We start from the raw sequence: 18,504 nt of genomic DNA, 5'->3' as shown, positions 1-18,504 counted from the left end.
AGGCCTACTATAGCCCAAACTAGTGAAGAACGTGGCACCCGGACCAATTCGTTTTTTTTTTTGTTTTACTGAGCTGCTACGCGTCACGCCTTTCGTTGAGTGCATTGACATGGGTAACAACTTTTACATATTGTACGAAATGGCTCTCCGGTGTGCCATGTTTTTTTTTTTTATGCGAAGCATATTACTAGAGCTACACTACAGCCCGTCGAGCGCGGCGGTGGAGCTACCATTGACCTTTAGCGTGACCACGTGACACCACGTGACAACATGACGTCACAGCAGAAGAGAGATGGGCTGCCGGCTCGCGCGATCGGCCGCGGCGGTGGAGGCTCCACATCAGCGGCGCGGCGGCTGACCATGTGACGCTACAGCAGCGGTATAAAGCTGAGCTTGCCTCGCTCTCCGGGCACTTACGAGGCGGCCAGGTGTTGGGATGCCGCCTAGAAGCAGGGCTGATTTGAACGAGAAGCGAAAGCTTCAGCGTGCCACAGAGACCGATGAAGAGCGGGATGAACGTCTGGCGAAGCGGCGTGCTCAATATGCGGCTCGGCGACAACGTTCTACAAAAGGAGAGCCATGTATTACCAAGCCTAGCCATCAATATGCTTCGCATCTGACTAGGCTTAACCTTAGCTAAGCCTCAGCCATTTTTTTTTCTGAGCGCATATGCTTACTTGTGCTCCATTAGACATGTTGCAGAGATAAGTAGGGGTGTGCGAATAGGGAAATATTCGAATACGAAACGAATACGAAGGAAAACTTTCTGCGAATATAGAATCAAATATCTGTTCATAGCCGCCGTTGCCCAGGGCTGTAAGCGAAGCTCAACGCTGAAAATATGAAACTACTTTGGGGCCTTGCGAGAGGGGCCCTCCTTTTGACTTCACGCCTACAGTTACGCGCATGTCCAAGATGTGCGAGTTACAATGCACCATGCAATACTCGGGATCTTTACATGACCGCCTGCCCTGCCCGTGGCACTTCGACTCGGCCATCCTTCTTGAGCACTATGCTAAATTCCGCAAGTGGGCTTTGCCGCATAACAGAGTAGGTCGAAACTAGATGACGAAGTTGGCGTTAGAAGAGTTGGGAAGCCGACAGGATGAGTGCCGTGGGCGTTAAGCATGTCGGCCATCATGTTCTCATTACGTGTGATAAGTGGGAAAGCCCATTTGCGGAATTTCGCGCGAGGTCCAAGCCTAGCAGCGTCTGAATGCGATCTGTCCATGTGGTAAATGGTGAAGAAAAGGGAGAAGACGCCTTTGTCCTCTTTAAACTCGATCTGCCCCTAATTGGACCAGATGTTATGCTTTTTGCAACTATCAGATTTATGAAAGTCGGCGCGGTATTCGATCTCTGCCGAATATTCGGAAATTCTCAAAAATTCATTTTTCGAATCGAATATAAGGCGGATATTTTATTCTGCGTTGTTTGTTGTGTTATTTGTGTACATTACTAGCTTTATTTCGTACTTTGTTATTACATGTAATTTTGAGCATTCGCACACCCCTGATTATACGCGATGCTGGTGGAGGTCCCGAATATAGCCTGTTAGGAGAACAACCTGTGGAAAAGCGGACAGGGATCACGTAAGAACTTAGGCAGCGCAGTAAAATATATTCACTATGAGAGCACGTATTCACTTAAAAAATACAGAATAGTTGTACGATTATTATTTTACATCGTATGTCCGCACATAATACGCCCTAGGCATATGAGGAATGGCTTAGGATCGTGCCAAAGAGCTTCGCGACTTCGCCACCAGGAGAAAGCGCAGAGGCAGAGTCGTTTCGCATTACATTTATTTCTGTCCTGCGCATCGCAGTGATCGGCAAATACAAAACGCCGACTGATGTCCAGGCGACCATTTTTTGGGGGGTTTCCGCATCACTGAAGCGCGGATCACGCTTGCTGAAAGGAAGGAAAGAGGAGGCTTTTGCCGAACTCAGCACACGTACTGCAACTAGTTACGAGACGTTTGTCTCTGTCCCGATAGTAAATGTCTTCATGCACTTTGCAGTGACATCCTGCTGCTGGCGTTTTACAGCAGCATGAAAGATAGCGAGATAGTTGATGACGAAAATGCATTTCAGCTTTACTTTTCTTACCCAGCTACAGTGAATCCAGAAATACATTTGTAATAAATTGAGCCACGCAGCAGAAGGCGCCCCGATCAAGAACTGTACAAAAGAAAAAAAGAAAGAAAAGAGGCAGCCACGACACGCGTCAGTGGTGTCTTCACACTCCCGCGTAGGAAGTGTCCAAGGCGGCACGGCGAGCGGGAACAGGCGTGCGACAAAAATAAAATAAAAAAAAGAACGTGCGAAACGAAACGCTTCTATTTCGATTTTTTTTTTTCACATGTGACTTCACACGTCTCTCTACGCAAGCAGTTGACGTTTGGCGCTTTCTTTCAACACCTCTCGTATTCGTTCGGGAGATCGGTGATCAAAGAGTGCATATGTTGGACAAACTAAAACGAAGAGGAATGCATTATCGCGCAGTCGGCAGTTGGAACCGACGCCTTCCTTCGCGTCTGGTCCATTCGTCGTATGCCCGTACAGAAAAAAGACCAAGACGAGAAGTGTGGGACGAAAAGCAAGGTCGTTTTTCTTCAGCCCTTCGCTCGCGAGACTGGGCTCTTGTCGTGTAGCCCGGTTGGAGCCGCAAGAGGCACGTGTCCGTGACTCTGCATTCATAAATCACGCGTACATCCCCCCCCCTCCCCCTCTCCCAAACTCTTTTTTTTTTCTGGATCCAACAGTGGGCGGGATGGCCCTTTGGTAACGGACATTTCCAACGTGAGGTGAATTTAAACTAAGTCACATATAGTCTTGAACCTGTACGCGGCTGGTGCTGCTGTCTTGGAGACAGTCACCGAGCAGTGCGAAATTTTTAAACCGCCTTGCAGCCGTGGGATATAAGCCACCTCTCCTGACCATGGCAGTCGCCTCTTGTTGTGGTTTGGCTAACCGACGGCTGTCTGCATGATGAGTTGAGAACACTTGGGAAAAAGGAAGCGAAAATCTTGCAGTGGTGCTTCTACTTTTGAGTTGCGGGCGTAAGAATAAAAGTTGCAATTACGAACGGAAATAGTTAGTAAGGGAATTGGGCAACTAAGGAAGCATGTTTAAATGTGCACTGAAGAGGAATACGAACTCGTCTTTTTGCCGCGGAAACTCGACCTACACGTTCGGAGCATTCTTAGAAACTTCGAATCATTGTCGTGTGCGGCCGATTTCCACAATTTAAATTGGATTATACGTGCCGGCTCCCGCCTTTTTTGAACTCGCCGCAGACGGCAGGAGTCAACTAACACGTGGAGTGCCTTTAAAGCAGTCGCGTGGCGCATTCGCTTTCGCTTTAATTTTGTTTTCTAGCTTTTTGTGAGTAAACAAATCCAGTCAGAGGCTATGTAGCCGCAAATTAGACCCACGGAATTAAAAATACGCGTGGACTCTTTGCTTTCGCCGATCGCTACGTATCACTCCGCCGATGGCAGAGCGGCAAACCACCATGGGATTGGCTGAAAGGTTGCTTGACTCCTCCTACCGCCTACGGCTAGTTCAAAAAAAGGCGGGAGCCGGGACGTTTAATCCAATTTAAATTGTGGAGATCGGCTGCACTGGACAGTAATTCGAGGTTTCTAAGAATGCTCGGAACGTGTAGATCGAGTTCCCGCGGCAAAAAGACAAGCTCAGATTCCTCTTCAGTGCACCTTTATGTGATTGAGTCAGTGAGCGGGTGAGTGAGTTGATTTATATTAAAAAAGAATGAAGAAACCTGAGGTGAAAAGCTGCAGTCAAGTAGCTCGGAAATTCCTGGTATTCTTGCACAACTTGGCAAGCAGAGCTCAGCCATTTGTACCGAGCAGATTGAGACAAAGGGAATACCCGCACAATTTAACACAATTAGAACAGCATACCGTCCGAAGAGAACTTGTATTCGAGGGGAGCATATGAGGGGGCTTAGCATACAGCAGCGAAACGCCGACTCGTGCGCAGATCTCCTTCTCCGGACTGAGCGTCGTGGTGCGGGGCCCATGCTACGAGGTGCCGCGCTCGGGCTGCCCGCCCAGAGACCGTTGAGGAGGCGAGTGCCTCACCTCTCATATGCACCGCTGTGTGGCGCCGCTGGTGCGCAGGTGATTCGGGAGCGGATCCCCCGGACGCCAGAGATCGAGGAGTTCTACAGGAGTCGGTTCGGCATGTTCACGGTGCGGAGCAGCGCCGACACCGACGACCACCACGTGGCTCTCATCAAAGTCGAGTGCGTATGCTCACCGGTGCTCCCAGCAGTTCGACTCTTATGCGTTTTCTTTTGCTTTACACGCGCTGCGGTTGTAGTCTCGCTCAGAACCATGAATATGCCACGCTTGCACGGCCTTTCTTATAACCTGTACCCTTCAACCCTTCCACCACCTCCCACTACCCACGAAACAACTCTGGCATATCTTAATGCTGCTTCTTAACCAGTATGTCCATGGCCCACTGGGAGAGGAGTGGTGAAATCGTGTGGCTGTATAGAGTACTGGACTGGGCGAACGAAATAAATTTTAAGGCGAAAGACTTTAATGGCTCATGCTCGCGGTGTCCGTCCTTGCGCTGGAATCGTGCCAACTGTGGCCTCTCCTCCGCGCAGCAGCGCAACCTCTTCCCCTCCTTAGCAACCTGCGTGCCGGTTGGGGGCGCAGCTGTGCATAGCAACCATGACGTCACACAGTAGCGGTAGAAAGAGCGCGCGCGCGCGCGCGCGTCGGCGGTGGCAGCTGCACCGCCGCTCCTTCGCCAGACGTCTCGTTGCAGTCGAGTGAGTGAGACGCATGGCTCCGAAGCGGCCCAGTGATTCCGCGCCAAGCGGTTTGGGGAAGCGGCAGTGGGTTGACCACAAGGCTTTCACCAAGCACACCTTAGAACTTCCAAAGTGTCTTCGCCGCCGCGGTGGCTCAGCGGTTATGGTGCTCGGCTGCTGACCCAAAAGACGCGGGTTCGATCCCGGCCGCGGCGGCTAGAATTTCTTTGGAGGAGAAATTCTAGAGGCCCGTGTACTGTGCGATATCAGTGCACGTTAAAGAACCCCAGGTGGTCGAAATTTCCGGAGCCCTCCACTACGGCGTCTCTCATAGCCTTAGTCGCTTTGGGACGTTAAACCCCATAAACCAAACTAAACCAAACCAAAGTGTCTTCTGCAATTTTTTTTTAGTGCGAAAACACTCATACGTTCACCAACACCGACCAGGAATCCAGAAGTTACTAGCCGAGCTTACCCGAGCTACTCCGGTAAGCTCGGGTAAGTTCGGAGGAGCGTCGCGCCAGTTGCGCGAGAGGTTTCGCAGGAAGAGCAGCATGGGTCGCACAATCCCTACCGGTGGCTGTGATGGAAACAGCCACCTGCCAATGCAGCGGCCCATCTCTTAACAAATCTGCAGCTAGTGTAACAAGTACTGTGCAGTTTTTTTATACATTTATCTTAGGTTGCTGTTTCAGCACTTATGGTGTGTGATAGCTTTTTTTTTTTACTGCAATATACTTCAAGTTCAGGTATTTTTCTGTTTCTTTAACGCGTTTTTCTGTGGTTGTTTTTTGTGGATTGTACTTTTTTTTCACTACGGCAACAATTGTCGACAGGAGTTCCACGCTACTTGTATTTGTTCTTTTGTATGTATGCGCCAAATGCAAACTGCTTACCTCAGGGAGGAAGGCCTTCATCAGGCATCACGCCTTTTGGCCTCCTTCCCGAAGTGTATGCAGATGCACTTCAAATAAAATTCCAAGCTCCAAGTTCGATGAGGACTGAGCGCATGCTGTTTCGCGGGATATCCGTCGCGCCGTAATACTTCACAGACAGGGTAGTAAATGGTAGCGCGAAAAGCAAATAGCTCAGTGGAAGGTATATCCGGAAGTAAACTTAATTTCGCAAACGCTGACGTCAAGTGCAATGTCAAAAAAGTATTCCTGAGCTCTATCTGGTTAGCGCCACGCTAAAAGAAGCCAATGCTCAGGTAATCCTGATGCAGCACCACACCAAAGCCTCCGTGCTGCGACTTTCAATTGCAGCCGTGCCCGGAAAACTAGCTTCTGCTTTTTTTTTTTTTCATCCACAGTAATCGCATATTGGCGCGGCGAAGACATTTTTCTTTCTCGCGCCGACAGCCTTCCTCGCACCTGCTGTCGTAAACAATAGACGGGGCGCGTTCGTTTTGCCGTTCACGGGGATGAGCACAAGCATCTGTCAGTTATCACTTCGTACGCTCGGCGTTCGCTTTGTTTTGGCAGCAGCCGTGGGAGAAATTCGAAACGGCTCGCCGCTGAGCCAGGTCGCAAGGGGCACGCGCGACCGCTCGCACGTTTCTTCGAACTTTCGGAAAGCTGCGTCGGAAATGCGTTTACAACGAAGTTCCTGGAATGCGTGAAGAGTGAAAGCAGCTTGCCACGCTACAGCGCGTGCGTATTGTGCCTTTGACGCCAGCATACGGATCTCTCTGTTCGATCGGAGCTTCTACGTCGTAGCAGCGGGCTGCTTCCGCCTTTGGCAGGGACTAAGGTCACTCTTATTACGTTTTCGCATGGCGTCTTTCAGCGCCACGGCATCGAGAAAAATATTTATCCTCGTTCAGTCGACGCGTTGTGTTTTTAACCATGCTTTCTATCGCTTCTTATATCTCACGAGGTACAATCGTTTACCTGCCCACTCCGTCGGTAGCGCTTGTTGACGATCTACTTTGTCTGTTTTGAATTCGGAACGTGGGCCGTTGGACCATGCGCTCGAGCTGCTGCGGCTTAATAGCGCTACACCATGCAATGACTCGAGATAGTTTCTTTATTAACGCCGGAATGTCAGGTAATACCTCCCCCTTGTACGAAATCCTTCCCACGCAAGTACCGCTAAACGCGCCCGGAAGCCTGTCCAAATACAATCCAAATTCGCTTTATTCTTCTACCCTGTGTGCGCGCAGACCGCACCTCTCTTTTCATGTAGGCAGCAAACAAAACGCTTCACGGCGTTCTCGTGTCGCATGTACATAATTCTGTATTCACGAAACCGGCACAAGCGTAGAGACAACCAATGAAACTAGATAAAAACGCGTCGAAATCTGCCTGCTGTTCCAAAGAGCGGAATCCAGAAAACACACGTGGGAGGTTGGAATACACTGTCGCTTTCTGCTCGCTTTCGACGGGCGAGTAGGGTGTGCAAATAAAGTGCTTCTATCCTTGAATCCACCGCCTAACTTCACTTCCGCATCAATGTTTACGGGGACACATTTTGCGCATTTTTTTTTTCAGAATAAAAGCTACTTTTCGTTGTTTCTGAGCCCGAAATGTCAGCTAGTGCCGGCGTCGTTCAATCTGCTCGAAACACGGCCCAGTGCGGCGCGCACTCGGCACGACGAGGCGTTAGCGACACGTGCAAGCCTTCCGCTGCTTTTTCAGTGTGTCAGCCGTAGTGTCGAGTATGGGAAGATGGGAAACAGCGAGGGAGGAAGAAAATGTATTGTTTTTACGTTGGAAAAAGCCCGAGCTTGTTTTTCAGGACCCGCGAATTTGAATTCTCTCACGTGCGTGGGCTTCGCCCACTGCCGCAAAATAAGTGAAGCGACGCTTTTCCGCGCTGAAGACGCTACGTTGTTGAGCATATCGTGCTGTGTATCTTTAACGCGCCTTTTTCAGTTATCCACGCGGTTGCCTCCTTCAGATTGGCGTACGTTTGCGCCGCCAAGTGAGAAATGACTTAACAACCATCTTGAATAGCATTCCTGTTGCAATCACAACGACGGGGAACAAAAAAAAAAAAAACGAATACGGGACAATCAGACATCTTGTGCGGCAATTGTGCGAAAGCAGTTGGATTCACCCTCGATGATTACTTTTTGGGTTGGTGGGTTGTTGGGTGGTGGATGGCGATTCAGGAGGCTGAAGGTGAGCAGGATTGAGGTAAGGCGGTGGATCGAAAGTGGCTGTGGGTGGGTGGACAGCGAATATTTTTTCTTCTTCCAGCTGTTGCTGTCTTTGAATGAAAGGTGGCGTCATTGTGTTCCTCGCTTCGGACGAACAGTTGCGCCATAAGGGATGACTCGTAGAGCACTAATGGATAATCTCATCTACATTTAGTCTCAGAAGGACTAGTTGTTGTAGTAGCGCAGCTGTCCCAGAAAGGACCCACTATTCTTCCAGAAGAATAAAAAATAGCTTAGAGTGTAAGATTCACCCGACGCGACGGCTCAGTGGCTTTGACGTCCGGCTGCTGATATCAAGGTTGCGGGATCTTTTCCGGCTAGGGTGGCCGCATTTCGATCGAGGCGAAATGCAGAAACCCCTGTGTACTGTGCGATGCCAGCGCACGTTAACGAAGCGCAGGTGGTCTAAATTAATCCGGAGATCTTCACTGCTGCGTCCCTCATGCATAAGCTGATGTGCTAAGCTGATGTGCTGCTTCAAGACGTTGAACTCCGCATAACGTATACCATAACCACCTCTTGAATATTTCATGCTTGCCTCGCAGCAGCCTTCTTCGCATCCATAACGAAGCAGCGGAGCGAAACAATGCCCAAAGAAAGGTGCGAATACGCTATAGGTATGAGTGATAGGCGATGGCAGTGTGATTATCGTCGGCTTAGTTGCCATGCGCTCTACGCAGATACTCTGCGGTGCTCATGTTCTGCCATAGGCCATGCCGCTGTATGTTTTTCTTTGCAACCCTAACAGAACCTAACCATCTTTTAGCTTGACACGTTAAGAAGAAGGCACAGGCTGTTAAAACGTTCTTTGGCTTGCTTGCTCTCCGGGAAATGCTTTCTGCTGCAAAATCTACAAATTATTGCGAGCGCATTTCGCCAAAGCGTTGGGATTGCAAGAAAAGTCAATGGTATAACAAATGTGTGAGATACAATCTGTGAGATGTTTGAGATGTGTGAGACGCACCTCTTTGAACTGGATCCCAGAGACTTCATGTTTTTTTTCTTTTCCTGTAGAGGTGAGAAAATCCGACGTTATTGGAGTTCCAGACGTCCGGTCCGTCTTGGCTGGCACACGCGTCGGGTCGCAGCTGTGGATTTCCTGAAGGAGGGATTTTTATTGCTGCCAGTGCTCTGGTGAAATTGTTTTTGGTGAATGGTTGCGAACATATACTTCGTGGTATTTGCAGGTCGGATGATATCCTTTTGCGCGTGTCATATTGCACGTTGCAAAAAAAAAAAAAATCAAGAACAAAAAGCCGAAGCATTTATGATCCCAGTGAAGTTGGGTCGACCGGCGAAGTGTTGTACGAAATGATGGCGAAGTTATACCTGTAGTGAGAACACGTTCGTGAAGCCGGAAAGCTTAACGTTTTCCAAGCAGCAGGTTCACACCATCGCTCCGTCAAGTTTGAACCGGGATATTGATTCTCTTTATTCACTGGCGGCCTCTTTTGTTAGATGAATATTTGAAGCTTAGCGGTAATGTGAGGCTCGAGGACAGAAGCTCCTGAGCCCTACCTTTAGGAATGAAACGATAAGAAACTTACCGCTGGCCCATGAAAACATCTTGTTTAGCTCCGAGCGCGCTTCCGGTTTGGTCCTTTTCGCAGAAATGCCTTTGGGCGGCAGCTTTCCAAGAACATATGCGCAAGCTATCTCCTGCAAGGGGCCGGTAGAGAAATATAGTTTAAGCTTTGAAATCTGAGTGGTAACTTTCATGTCAAAAATCTCTCGTCCCCGTCCTCTTTCCCTGCTGCTTTTTTGCCGAGAACATGGAAAGAATGTCCTGAAAACAGACCCGTTTCAGAGGGTTTACTTTTCTGCTTTGTCGGATAGTAGGAAATCGCTGTATTAAGCTACAAGAAAGGTCCGTCGTTGAAATAATCTCGACCCAGAACACAAAGAAGCACCTTCGCCCTCGTCCCTTCCGTTCTTGCTTGCAGGTATTCTGTTTTTTTTTTTTGTCTGTGTGTGCGTGCGCGCACGCGCGCGGAATTACTCTTCTGTTTTCAGTTTAGCGAAGGATGCTAGCCTTTCAGTTCTGTGTAATGCTCGAAACAGGTCATTGCATACGAAAAAGTGGTAACTTTTTTTCCTTATGAACTCTTTGTGGCGCAAATATAAATCAGTCTGTTGACCAGTACTTTACACGAGACACACATAGGGTCCCGACCCACCGCGGTAGCTTTCTGTTCCCGAGACTAAGCTCGGTGTTTCAATTCTCGGCCGTGACAGCCGCATTCGAAGGCTTTCCAAAAATGCCCTTATACTAATATTTTGGTACATAACAAAAAACTGCGGGTGGACGAAATTTATTCTGAGCCCGCTTCTACGTACTGCCTCAAACAAGGATACAGATGTGCAGCGCAGTAGTTTGGTAATTTTTAGAAAACGATATTTCTCCAGCAACTGCTGACGCTACCATTCACCTGTATCTTCGTCGCCCAGTATTTCAGGCTTTTTCCTAAGCGCCAGATTCAGCATAACTTTTATCTGCAAAAAGAAGTACGAGAAACTCTTTTCGGCAGATTAAAAAAAAAATCAGCAAATTAAGGTTTTTAAACAATGTAGCATTTATTCCTTGCTGTTTTTCGTAGGCGCATTAATACGTACAAGCCTAAGGTACCAGCGCTTGACAAAGTGAACTGGGGGTCTCTCATAGCCTGAGTCGCTTTGGGACGTTAAACCCCATAAACCAAACCTGAACTGAGCCACGGAAAGTTCTCTTAGCCGGAGCAGGCGTTTTCGCGACTGTTATCGTACGCCATGTCAGCTGTCCCGTCGAAGTGCGCTCGGGGGCTACGCATGTCGCGTTGCTCGGCAAACGACGCTTTTCCACATAGAATGTGTGGGTGCGAACGCTGCGTAATTTCCAAAGTGACGGAAAACTTCTCTTAAAACTTTTTTCGCTTGTGTTTAGCCAACTCTACAAAGGAATGCGCGAATTGATTTTGGAGCAGACAAAAATTCCATCTGCTACAAATATATTTCTTCTGGCCCAGCCAATTGTACCAAATTTGGGTGCCCAGCGGCTACACCATAACCCGTACATTATCCCAAATCGTTCTATTTTTTTATGCATACCTGTGGTAGCGACACAGATGGGGATGCGTCTACGCTTGAGGCAACAATTGAATCACAAGTGTATTGTTCCTTTTTTACAGTGGAGAGCAGAATGCGTTGAATTAATTGTACGGAATTGCTCTATTGCTTGTTGTTTTGTGCGAGACGTGTTCCTCAAGCTTTCTACCATCACTTCTTGACACTGCTTTTTGGGGCGGACGGCAGGCCAGAGAGGGACCTGGTGTTTGGTGCTGACGAGCCGGACCTGAACAAACATGTGGGAAGCCTGGTGCTCACCAACACCTCGGAGAGCCATGTCGCCTTCAAGGTACGACGCCGGCTTCTGTCGTAACGGGCCCTACGCTGTGCTCCTGCTCAGCAATTGCGGCGCACAGTTTCGAGTTGAAAGTTAAAGGTGCATTGAAGCGGAATCTGAACTCGTCTTTTTGCCGCGGGAACTCACTACACGTTCCGAGCATTCTTAGAAACTTCGACTTATTGCCCTTTGTGGCCGATTTCTTTAATTAAATAGAATTAACGTCCGGCTCCCGCCTTTATTTTTTGAATTCTCCCCGTACAGTGGGCGGAGTCGACCAACGCGTGGAGTTTCTTTCAGCCAGCTCCATGGAGGTTTTGCTTTCGCTTTATTTTGTTTTTTTAGGTTTCCGTGAATAAATAGTATAATTCGCAGATAATATAGCCGCAAAATAAGCCCGCAGAAATAAAAATACGCGCGGGCTATTTACTACTACGGATTACTACGTATTACTCCGCCGATGGCAGAGCGGCAAGCCGCCACGGGACTGGGTGAAAGGCACTCCACGCGTTGGTCGACTCCGCCCACCTTACGGGGAGAATTCAAAAATAAAAAAAAAAAAAAACGCGGGAGCCGGACGTTAATTCGATCTAATTAGGAAAATTGGCCACACAGGGCAATAAATCGAAGTTTCTAAGAATGCTGGGAACGTGTAGATTGAGTTCCCGAGGTAAAAAGACGAGTTCAGATTCCTCTTCACTGCACCTTTAATTTATGCGCGCATTTAATTCAGCACGTACTACACGATAAAGTAAAAACATCAGAAAAGTTAGTACAATAACCTTTTGTCTGCTACGTGATTCAGCGGTTGCGGGGTTTCTTCTTTACGAATCTCAGCCGGTACTGTGCTACAGCAGCGCCATCAACGACGGCATAGTCACGAACCACAACGCAAATAAAAGCGTTCGAGGCTTTGCGTAGCGCTACAACAGCTGCTTATGCCTGGAGGTTTTGGTGGCTCGAACCATACTTGTTGCGTTTTCTTATTTAGCTATAATTTTTTTTTTCGCTTTTGGATTAAAGAACACGGCGCTAAACGTCTCGAGGGGCACATCACAGTGTTAATTTAGGCTTCAGGATAGCTCTAGAGCACACAGTAAAGAAATGGAACATCTGCACCGGTCACGGTGGGTCAGTACGCGAATCCGTCAGGCGACAATGGCAGAAACTTTATCAGCCATGGGAAGGGAAAGCAGACAGTTGTGTCGCCTCATATGTCTGGTTGAAAGCCGTGCCGATGCCCCCGGCTCTTCATTAAAGCGTTCAGTGGAGATTTCGTCAGCGCAGGACTGCCCTCACTGGAGAAGTTAACTTTCCTAGCGCCGCCTGCTGTTCTCGGCAACGTTTCTTTCTCAACAGGAGTACGAAATAGTCGTCGGGACAGTTAATCGTTTTTGCGCTTAACTAATCGTACCGTGCAAAGCCGGCAAGGTTGACGTCACTACATAGCTTACACAGGCGGACGAGACATAGGTTTACTGCTCCCAAAGCAGCATATACGAGGCAATATGTTCAAGCGCGAGGCAATTGCGACGGGAGGCGGGCAATTCGTGGTCCTGGTGTTGTTAGCACGTGATTGACCTTTCGAGCACAAGCTTATGCCTCAAGCCGCCATTGCTGCGAGGAGAGGCCATCGGCCTTATGGTTACCTATTCTGTGACGCTTAGCCTTTTGTATTTGGGTGCCGGTTCTAATTACAAGGATGCAAGCATGCCATTTCACCAGCAGCTGTCTCAGCTCTCTGGCAGAGGTGGTGGAGTTTTTCATATGAACCTGATGTAATAATAACGCAAAGGGTATACCACCTTTCTGTTGTCTTTTAACTTAATGCGCGCGTGGTGCTTCACTGCAGCGTTTCTTTATTACTTTGGGCCGAAACCACACGCTTGCGGTTTCGACATTGTTTACTTCGCTAGCTGCTTTGATGGCACTAGATGCTCACCACAACGTTCCGCAAGTTCAGCTTACATATTCGAAGTTTTTACGAGATTTTTGATCTAGTTTTTAAGTAACGCGGTGGACATAATCATTTGCACAAAAACTTAACACGGCAGCATGAAGTGCATTTCCTGTGGCTATGGAGTAACTTTTGACCCAAGGCAACCAAATAAGCATTAGTTGTTTATTTTTTTATGTAAATGGTTACGTTTTCAGACGTAACCACGAATGTAGCTACTGTACATTATCATTACGGATAAACTCGGCGGTCGAAAACTGCGCTGCAAAATTCGTTTTCTTTATGTTGGCTCTGCTGCATTATGTTTTAATTTGCGGCAAAGCACGCTTTACAGAAAGCACAACGGCAGTCGAAAGGAGAGAGGGCTATTAGGAAATGCACGTCAGGCGTATTTCAATATGGCATCATAATCTTTTGCAAAACAGAAAACAATGCCTTTTTTATTTCGCAACGCTTTCGTTGGTTACGTAGCAACCCACTGAATTCTGAGTAAATTTTTTTTGGGCCGGGTTTTTGTATCTTAGTATCCGAGCGATGAAATGCTGACAGGTGCCCATAAGTAACTATCTCCTGTTTCGAAAACCGCTCCGAACTAGCGCCGTCGTAATTCAGCTAGAATTCATTCGAAGCTTATTTTCTCCGACGTTGAAAATCGATGAAATGCAAAAACTTCTTTAAAGTAGTGCTCTTTTTTCGTCCTCTAAGGCCCATAGAGGCGGGCATGACAAGTGCTGCCGACGCTGTCTTGCAGTGTTTTCCTTTCATGAATTCTTTGTTTCACGTGCATGAAACGGATTTAGCTGTTGCCGAACGTCACTGCTATAAAACCATCTATGCTGAACTAAAATTTGGCTAGAACACTGAAGTGTGACTAAAGATGTATTCGGCTCTCGCATGCAGCGCTTCATTTTGTCTAATTTCCAAATTAGTCAAGAAAAAAACAAACAAACTGCAGGAGTAGGTAACTAAATTTCGGACCATTGGTATCTGGATTTCGCTGCCATAAACGCATCGAGACTTCGAGTGTACGTTTAACACACGTTGCGGCGGCTCCGAAATGGCAGTCTTAAAAAACATAAAAGATAACAGGCGTGTTGTATTTCGTATTTTCAGATTAAGACAAACAACATCGAAGGATACAAGGTGAAGCCATTCTTCGGAATCATTCCACATAACAGCACCGTCAGTGTCAATGTGGCTCAAAACCCAGGTAAGGAGACGTAGAAATGTACGTTTTCCTCTCCGAATAATTTTTTTTTCTTTTGCTAAAGCTGAAGAAAAATGGGAGAGAAAAATGAGAGAGAAATTGTCATTGGGAGAGCTTGCTGCCAGTGGCTACTGCACATATACTTAATCGGATTCCTAACAGTAAATGCAGCAAAGGCATCCTTTTTCTCGACTTTCACTTGAGACGAAAGACAGAATGCGGTTGTGGAATTGTCAATTAAGTTGAGTACGCATGCCGAGAGCTGTTAAAACATTAACCCGCCACTTGTGATAATGGTTTTCTCTAATGACCATCGTGTTACTCTCGAAAGCACGCACACGTGCACACAAGCGCGCACACACACATAGACTCCATTTGTCCGTTTGTTGTCGCGACAGTTTTGTGTAGTGAATTGCTGCGCCACCCAGATGAGCGTGTCGTAGTCTCAATACAGGACACGCTGCAGAAGATCGCAGGACCGCGGTGACTCTTCGATCTCGATACACTGCAGGTGCCCAGTTCCAGCCCACGGACAAACTCCTCATTATGACCACTGGCATCGAGACTCTCGAGATCAGCCCTCGCGAGCTAATTGATCACTGGAGATCTGTCGCCAAGGACAACATCAAAGAGCACCGGTGAGCCCAGACTTGCGAGATAAGAGAGTGCTACATGTTTGCTTGCCGGCTCGAAGCGAGTATTACTCGGCCCACGTAGCATCGCGGAGCGGCCAATGGCCCCGCGATTTTGTTGGTGCCTGAACCGGCTAATGGAGCTATGCTTCAGGGAGACTCAGTCGCCTGGAGTGGGATTCGTAAGCGTTGCGTGACTCATTTTTCTTTCTACCACGACGGTTCGGAGTGTTTTATGCAGTCGGAATTTCTTTGCCTATGCGTAGTGAAAGGGTTCCATGTTTCTACAGCCTGATTTTATTTGGCTCTTGTTGCCTTTATGAAGAATTCCTTGCCTGCACAGCTGGTTCCCTTGAGACAAAATGTCAGCGACATCAATGGGACTAACAGCGTTGGGGGTGCAAAAATAATGTTTACATAGGACTACCAGACCGATGACCGTTGCCCATGCTTTGAGCTTGCTGCCAATAACCGTTTGTAACACGCTGAGTCCAGGTGCGGGAACAATCTGAGGCAGGAAAGCAGTGAAACGAGAGGAGTGATGTCTGAGATGTATATGTGGACTTTCAAAACTGTTACCTTGGAATTGTGCTTCGCTTGCTCTACATGAAGTTTCACCAAATGGGTACTAAGCTTGAAAAATATGCGACCTTATTTCGTGCTAACGACCCCTGGTAGTATTTTTGGCGCTCACCAAGTGGCCCGAGGAGCAAATTTTAAATTGAATTGAGTTATGCGTTAGAACTGGTCCAACGTGGTCACGCCGATGCTGCGGCGTTATGATTAAAAAAAAAAACAAAACAAAAAAAGGAGCTCTAGCGCTCAGCGCAAAACCATGGCTGTGACCGGTGGTCTGTTTATGCATTTCAAATTTTTGTCACCTGATTTTTTTTTTATTCGGGGCAAATTTGAAAGTGCTGGCACAGCGACGCAGGAGCGCGTGGTCACTTAGTAACTTCAAAATCTGGAGGGCTTTATTTCAAGCTCAGAAAAAGCAACCGCGCTAAGCTACTTTGACAAAAACAACAAAAAATAAGCAATGGTCAACATGACTTACAACTGTTATATCGAAGATTTTACGCTAAAGGTAGCTTTTAAAAATTTGCTAATTAACAATTAAGAAAAATAAAAAATGATGATCTTGCAAAGACAATCCTACCCCGCAGTAGTTGAACATTCGTAGAGCGCGTTGTCTGTTTATAAAGCTTGGTATAAGTTACCTGAAACACCCGGTACCTAAATCAGCAGCGCAGTAAGAGCGGTGCATCTTTCTCAAAATGAAAAGAAAAAAGAAAACAAGATAAAAAGGAAGTTACGGACGGGCACAGAGTGAATTAATTAATTGCGGAATTCAATTTGATTTCGCATATTTTTCTGCACGTTTTTCTCTTGCGTTGCCTGACGAGGCGAGCTGCGATTGGCCCGTTTTTGCACTGTGCGTCATCTGTTCGCATGTAGGTGCAAAATGCTGAGAGCAAAAAGGTGCTTGTAGCGGACTCAGCGCCCTCTGCGGCATGAGAGGGATCGTCTGCTCAGCTCTCATAAAACTGCTCATAAAGCCATCGTAAGCACTGAAGTGTGAGCGCTGTGCTGTTGAACCACTGCTGACGAACGCCTCTCTGTGTCTTCCTCTGCTTGTGTTTGATTTTTTTTTATAGCTCCTTTACACTACTTTGTCGTCGCTTAAAACACCGTACCGGAAACAACGCTTACCATCTTGCGCAGGCTTCGCTGCGTGAACGCGTCCGATGCGAGCGCGGGGACTGGCGGCACCAAGCCTGCCTCGGAACAGAAAGACACCACCTCGCGGTCCGGCACAAACGGTGGACGCCAGCCCGCTGTGGTGGGCAAGGAGAAGTCGTACCAGTCCTTCTGCCCGCCAAAGACCTCGTCGCCCGGCAACACTGCGCAGATCGAAGCCATCCAGGACGTCGTCGGGGACGTGCAGAACAAGGTGGGAAGTCGCTGCTCGGCTTAGCGGCGTCGGGTATCTTCCCGAAATTATTCGTTCGCACGAGAGTGATAAATTAAGTGCAAATCGGTGGAGTTCCAAATTTTACTAGAAAGCAGTGCTACTGACCCCCCCCCCCCCCCCCCCCCCCCCCCGCACCGCCCTTCCCCCTTTTACTCCATCGGAAATCTCGTGTCTGCGAGAAGTGAAGCTTCCAGCTCAAGAGAGGAGCCCCCACCCTCCATCCTTCACTTTCAGCCCATACCTACAAAAAACACCACCCACCCACCTATAACGTGGCTAGAAGCATGATCCCAGGTCAGAGCTGCCATAATTGGCACAAAAGCTTCCTGCAACAAAACCTGCTTAGCTTCTGCTTCCCTGTAGAGAGAGAGAGAGAGAGAGAGAGAGAGAGTGTTCTTTAATGGAAAACATATTAGCCGGCGTGAATATTCGCTGATATGCTGCTCTGCGTAGGAGAGGGAATAGGAGAGTAAAGATGGAAGAAGAATAGTAGAAAAGAGGGCGGTCATTGAAGAGGGTTGCAATGCAATAGTTCACTGCATGATGGCTAACTTGAATGAGACCGAAGTCACTGTTTCCGTGTAGCTCACCGTACTGCAAACTGTCGGTCCGCAATTTAACTTCGATTTTTCTCTTTCTTCGACAGCTTGGCGATGTGTTCCAAGAGGTAAACACCATCTCCCGGCGTCAGGAGCAGTTGGCCTACTGCATGCTGGCCACTCTGGTGCTGCTGTGCGCCAACCTGCTCTTGGTGCTCGTGGTCAAGAACTGCCAGTCGGCCACCGAGTGGTACTGCTGAAAGGGGACGGGTCAGCCACCAGCGCCGGTGGACTTCTCCGTCACCAGCTCAAACACGCAGCGGCCCAGGCTTGAAGCGGGCTGATGCCTGATCGGCGAAAACCAGCTTCCGTCGTTGTCAACACAGACGTGTGCGATCGAGAAGCTTGAAGCAAGAAGAAAAAAATAGGGAGGACCAACTCTGCTGCGACCATGCGCACCTAGTCGTTGTTTTTCCATAAAAACTTGAAGTCGTCAAATTTTTATTTTTGTATTCTTGTACATCCTGAAGAAAGCAAATAAAGTGCTCCGTAATATCTTTAGTAATGTGCTGAAATGCGCCGTGCGTATATATGTACGCCACTAAGCAGTGTAATTGGAGCTATGTTCGAGGACTCCATCGTTATACATGTGGGAAGTCGACATGTCTAGTGAAGTAATTTGTATTTGAAAAATGATTTAGCCCTTATTTAATTTACAGATGCTGTCTATGGAGTGGACGAGGGACCACGGATGAAGTATGCGGTTGATTAGTACTATCGTGTGTTGCCTATAGATAAGAAAAAGCATCCTTCCGAACAAACTGCAAGGAAAAATAATGGTAGGGATTTGGCGTAGTC

The 18,504-nt window shown here is 47.9% G+C and overlaps 1 protein-coding gene across 1 annotated transcript in view; it reads left to right on the top strand.

The window, feature by feature from the left end:
• Nucleotides 1-18,207, top strand: part of LOC149341223 (motile sperm domain-containing protein 2-like) — a 58,924-nt gene extending 40,717 nt beyond the window's left edge. Inside the window, exons 9-14 of the mRNA XM_089543167.1 lie at nucleotides 4,148-4,272; nucleotides 11,246-11,348; nucleotides 14,407-14,503; nucleotides 15,012-15,138; nucleotides 16,858-17,086; nucleotides 17,754-18,207. Of these exons, the coding sequence (XP_089399293.1) occupies nucleotides 4,148-4,272; nucleotides 11,246-11,348; nucleotides 14,407-14,503; nucleotides 15,012-15,138; nucleotides 16,858-17,086; nucleotides 17,754-17,906 (834 nt within the window). The 3' untranslated portion in view covers nucleotides 17,907-18,207. The remainder of the gene's footprint in view (nucleotides 1-4,147; nucleotides 4,273-11,245; nucleotides 11,349-14,406; nucleotides 14,504-15,011; nucleotides 15,139-16,857; nucleotides 17,087-17,753) is intronic.
• The last annotated feature ends 297 nt before the right edge of the window (nucleotides 18,208-18,504 follow it).

The sequence above is a fragment of the Amblyomma mixtum genome, chromosome 5, assembly GCF_055824585.1.
Source record: "Amblyomma mixtum isolate Tamu chromosome 5, ASM5582458v1, whole genome shotgun sequence".
NCBI lineage: Eukaryota > Metazoa > Arthropoda > Arachnida > Ixodida > Ixodidae > Amblyomma > Amblyomma mixtum.
Note: the sequence above shows the minus strand (reverse complement) of the source record. Positions and strands in the feature narration are given on the sequence as shown.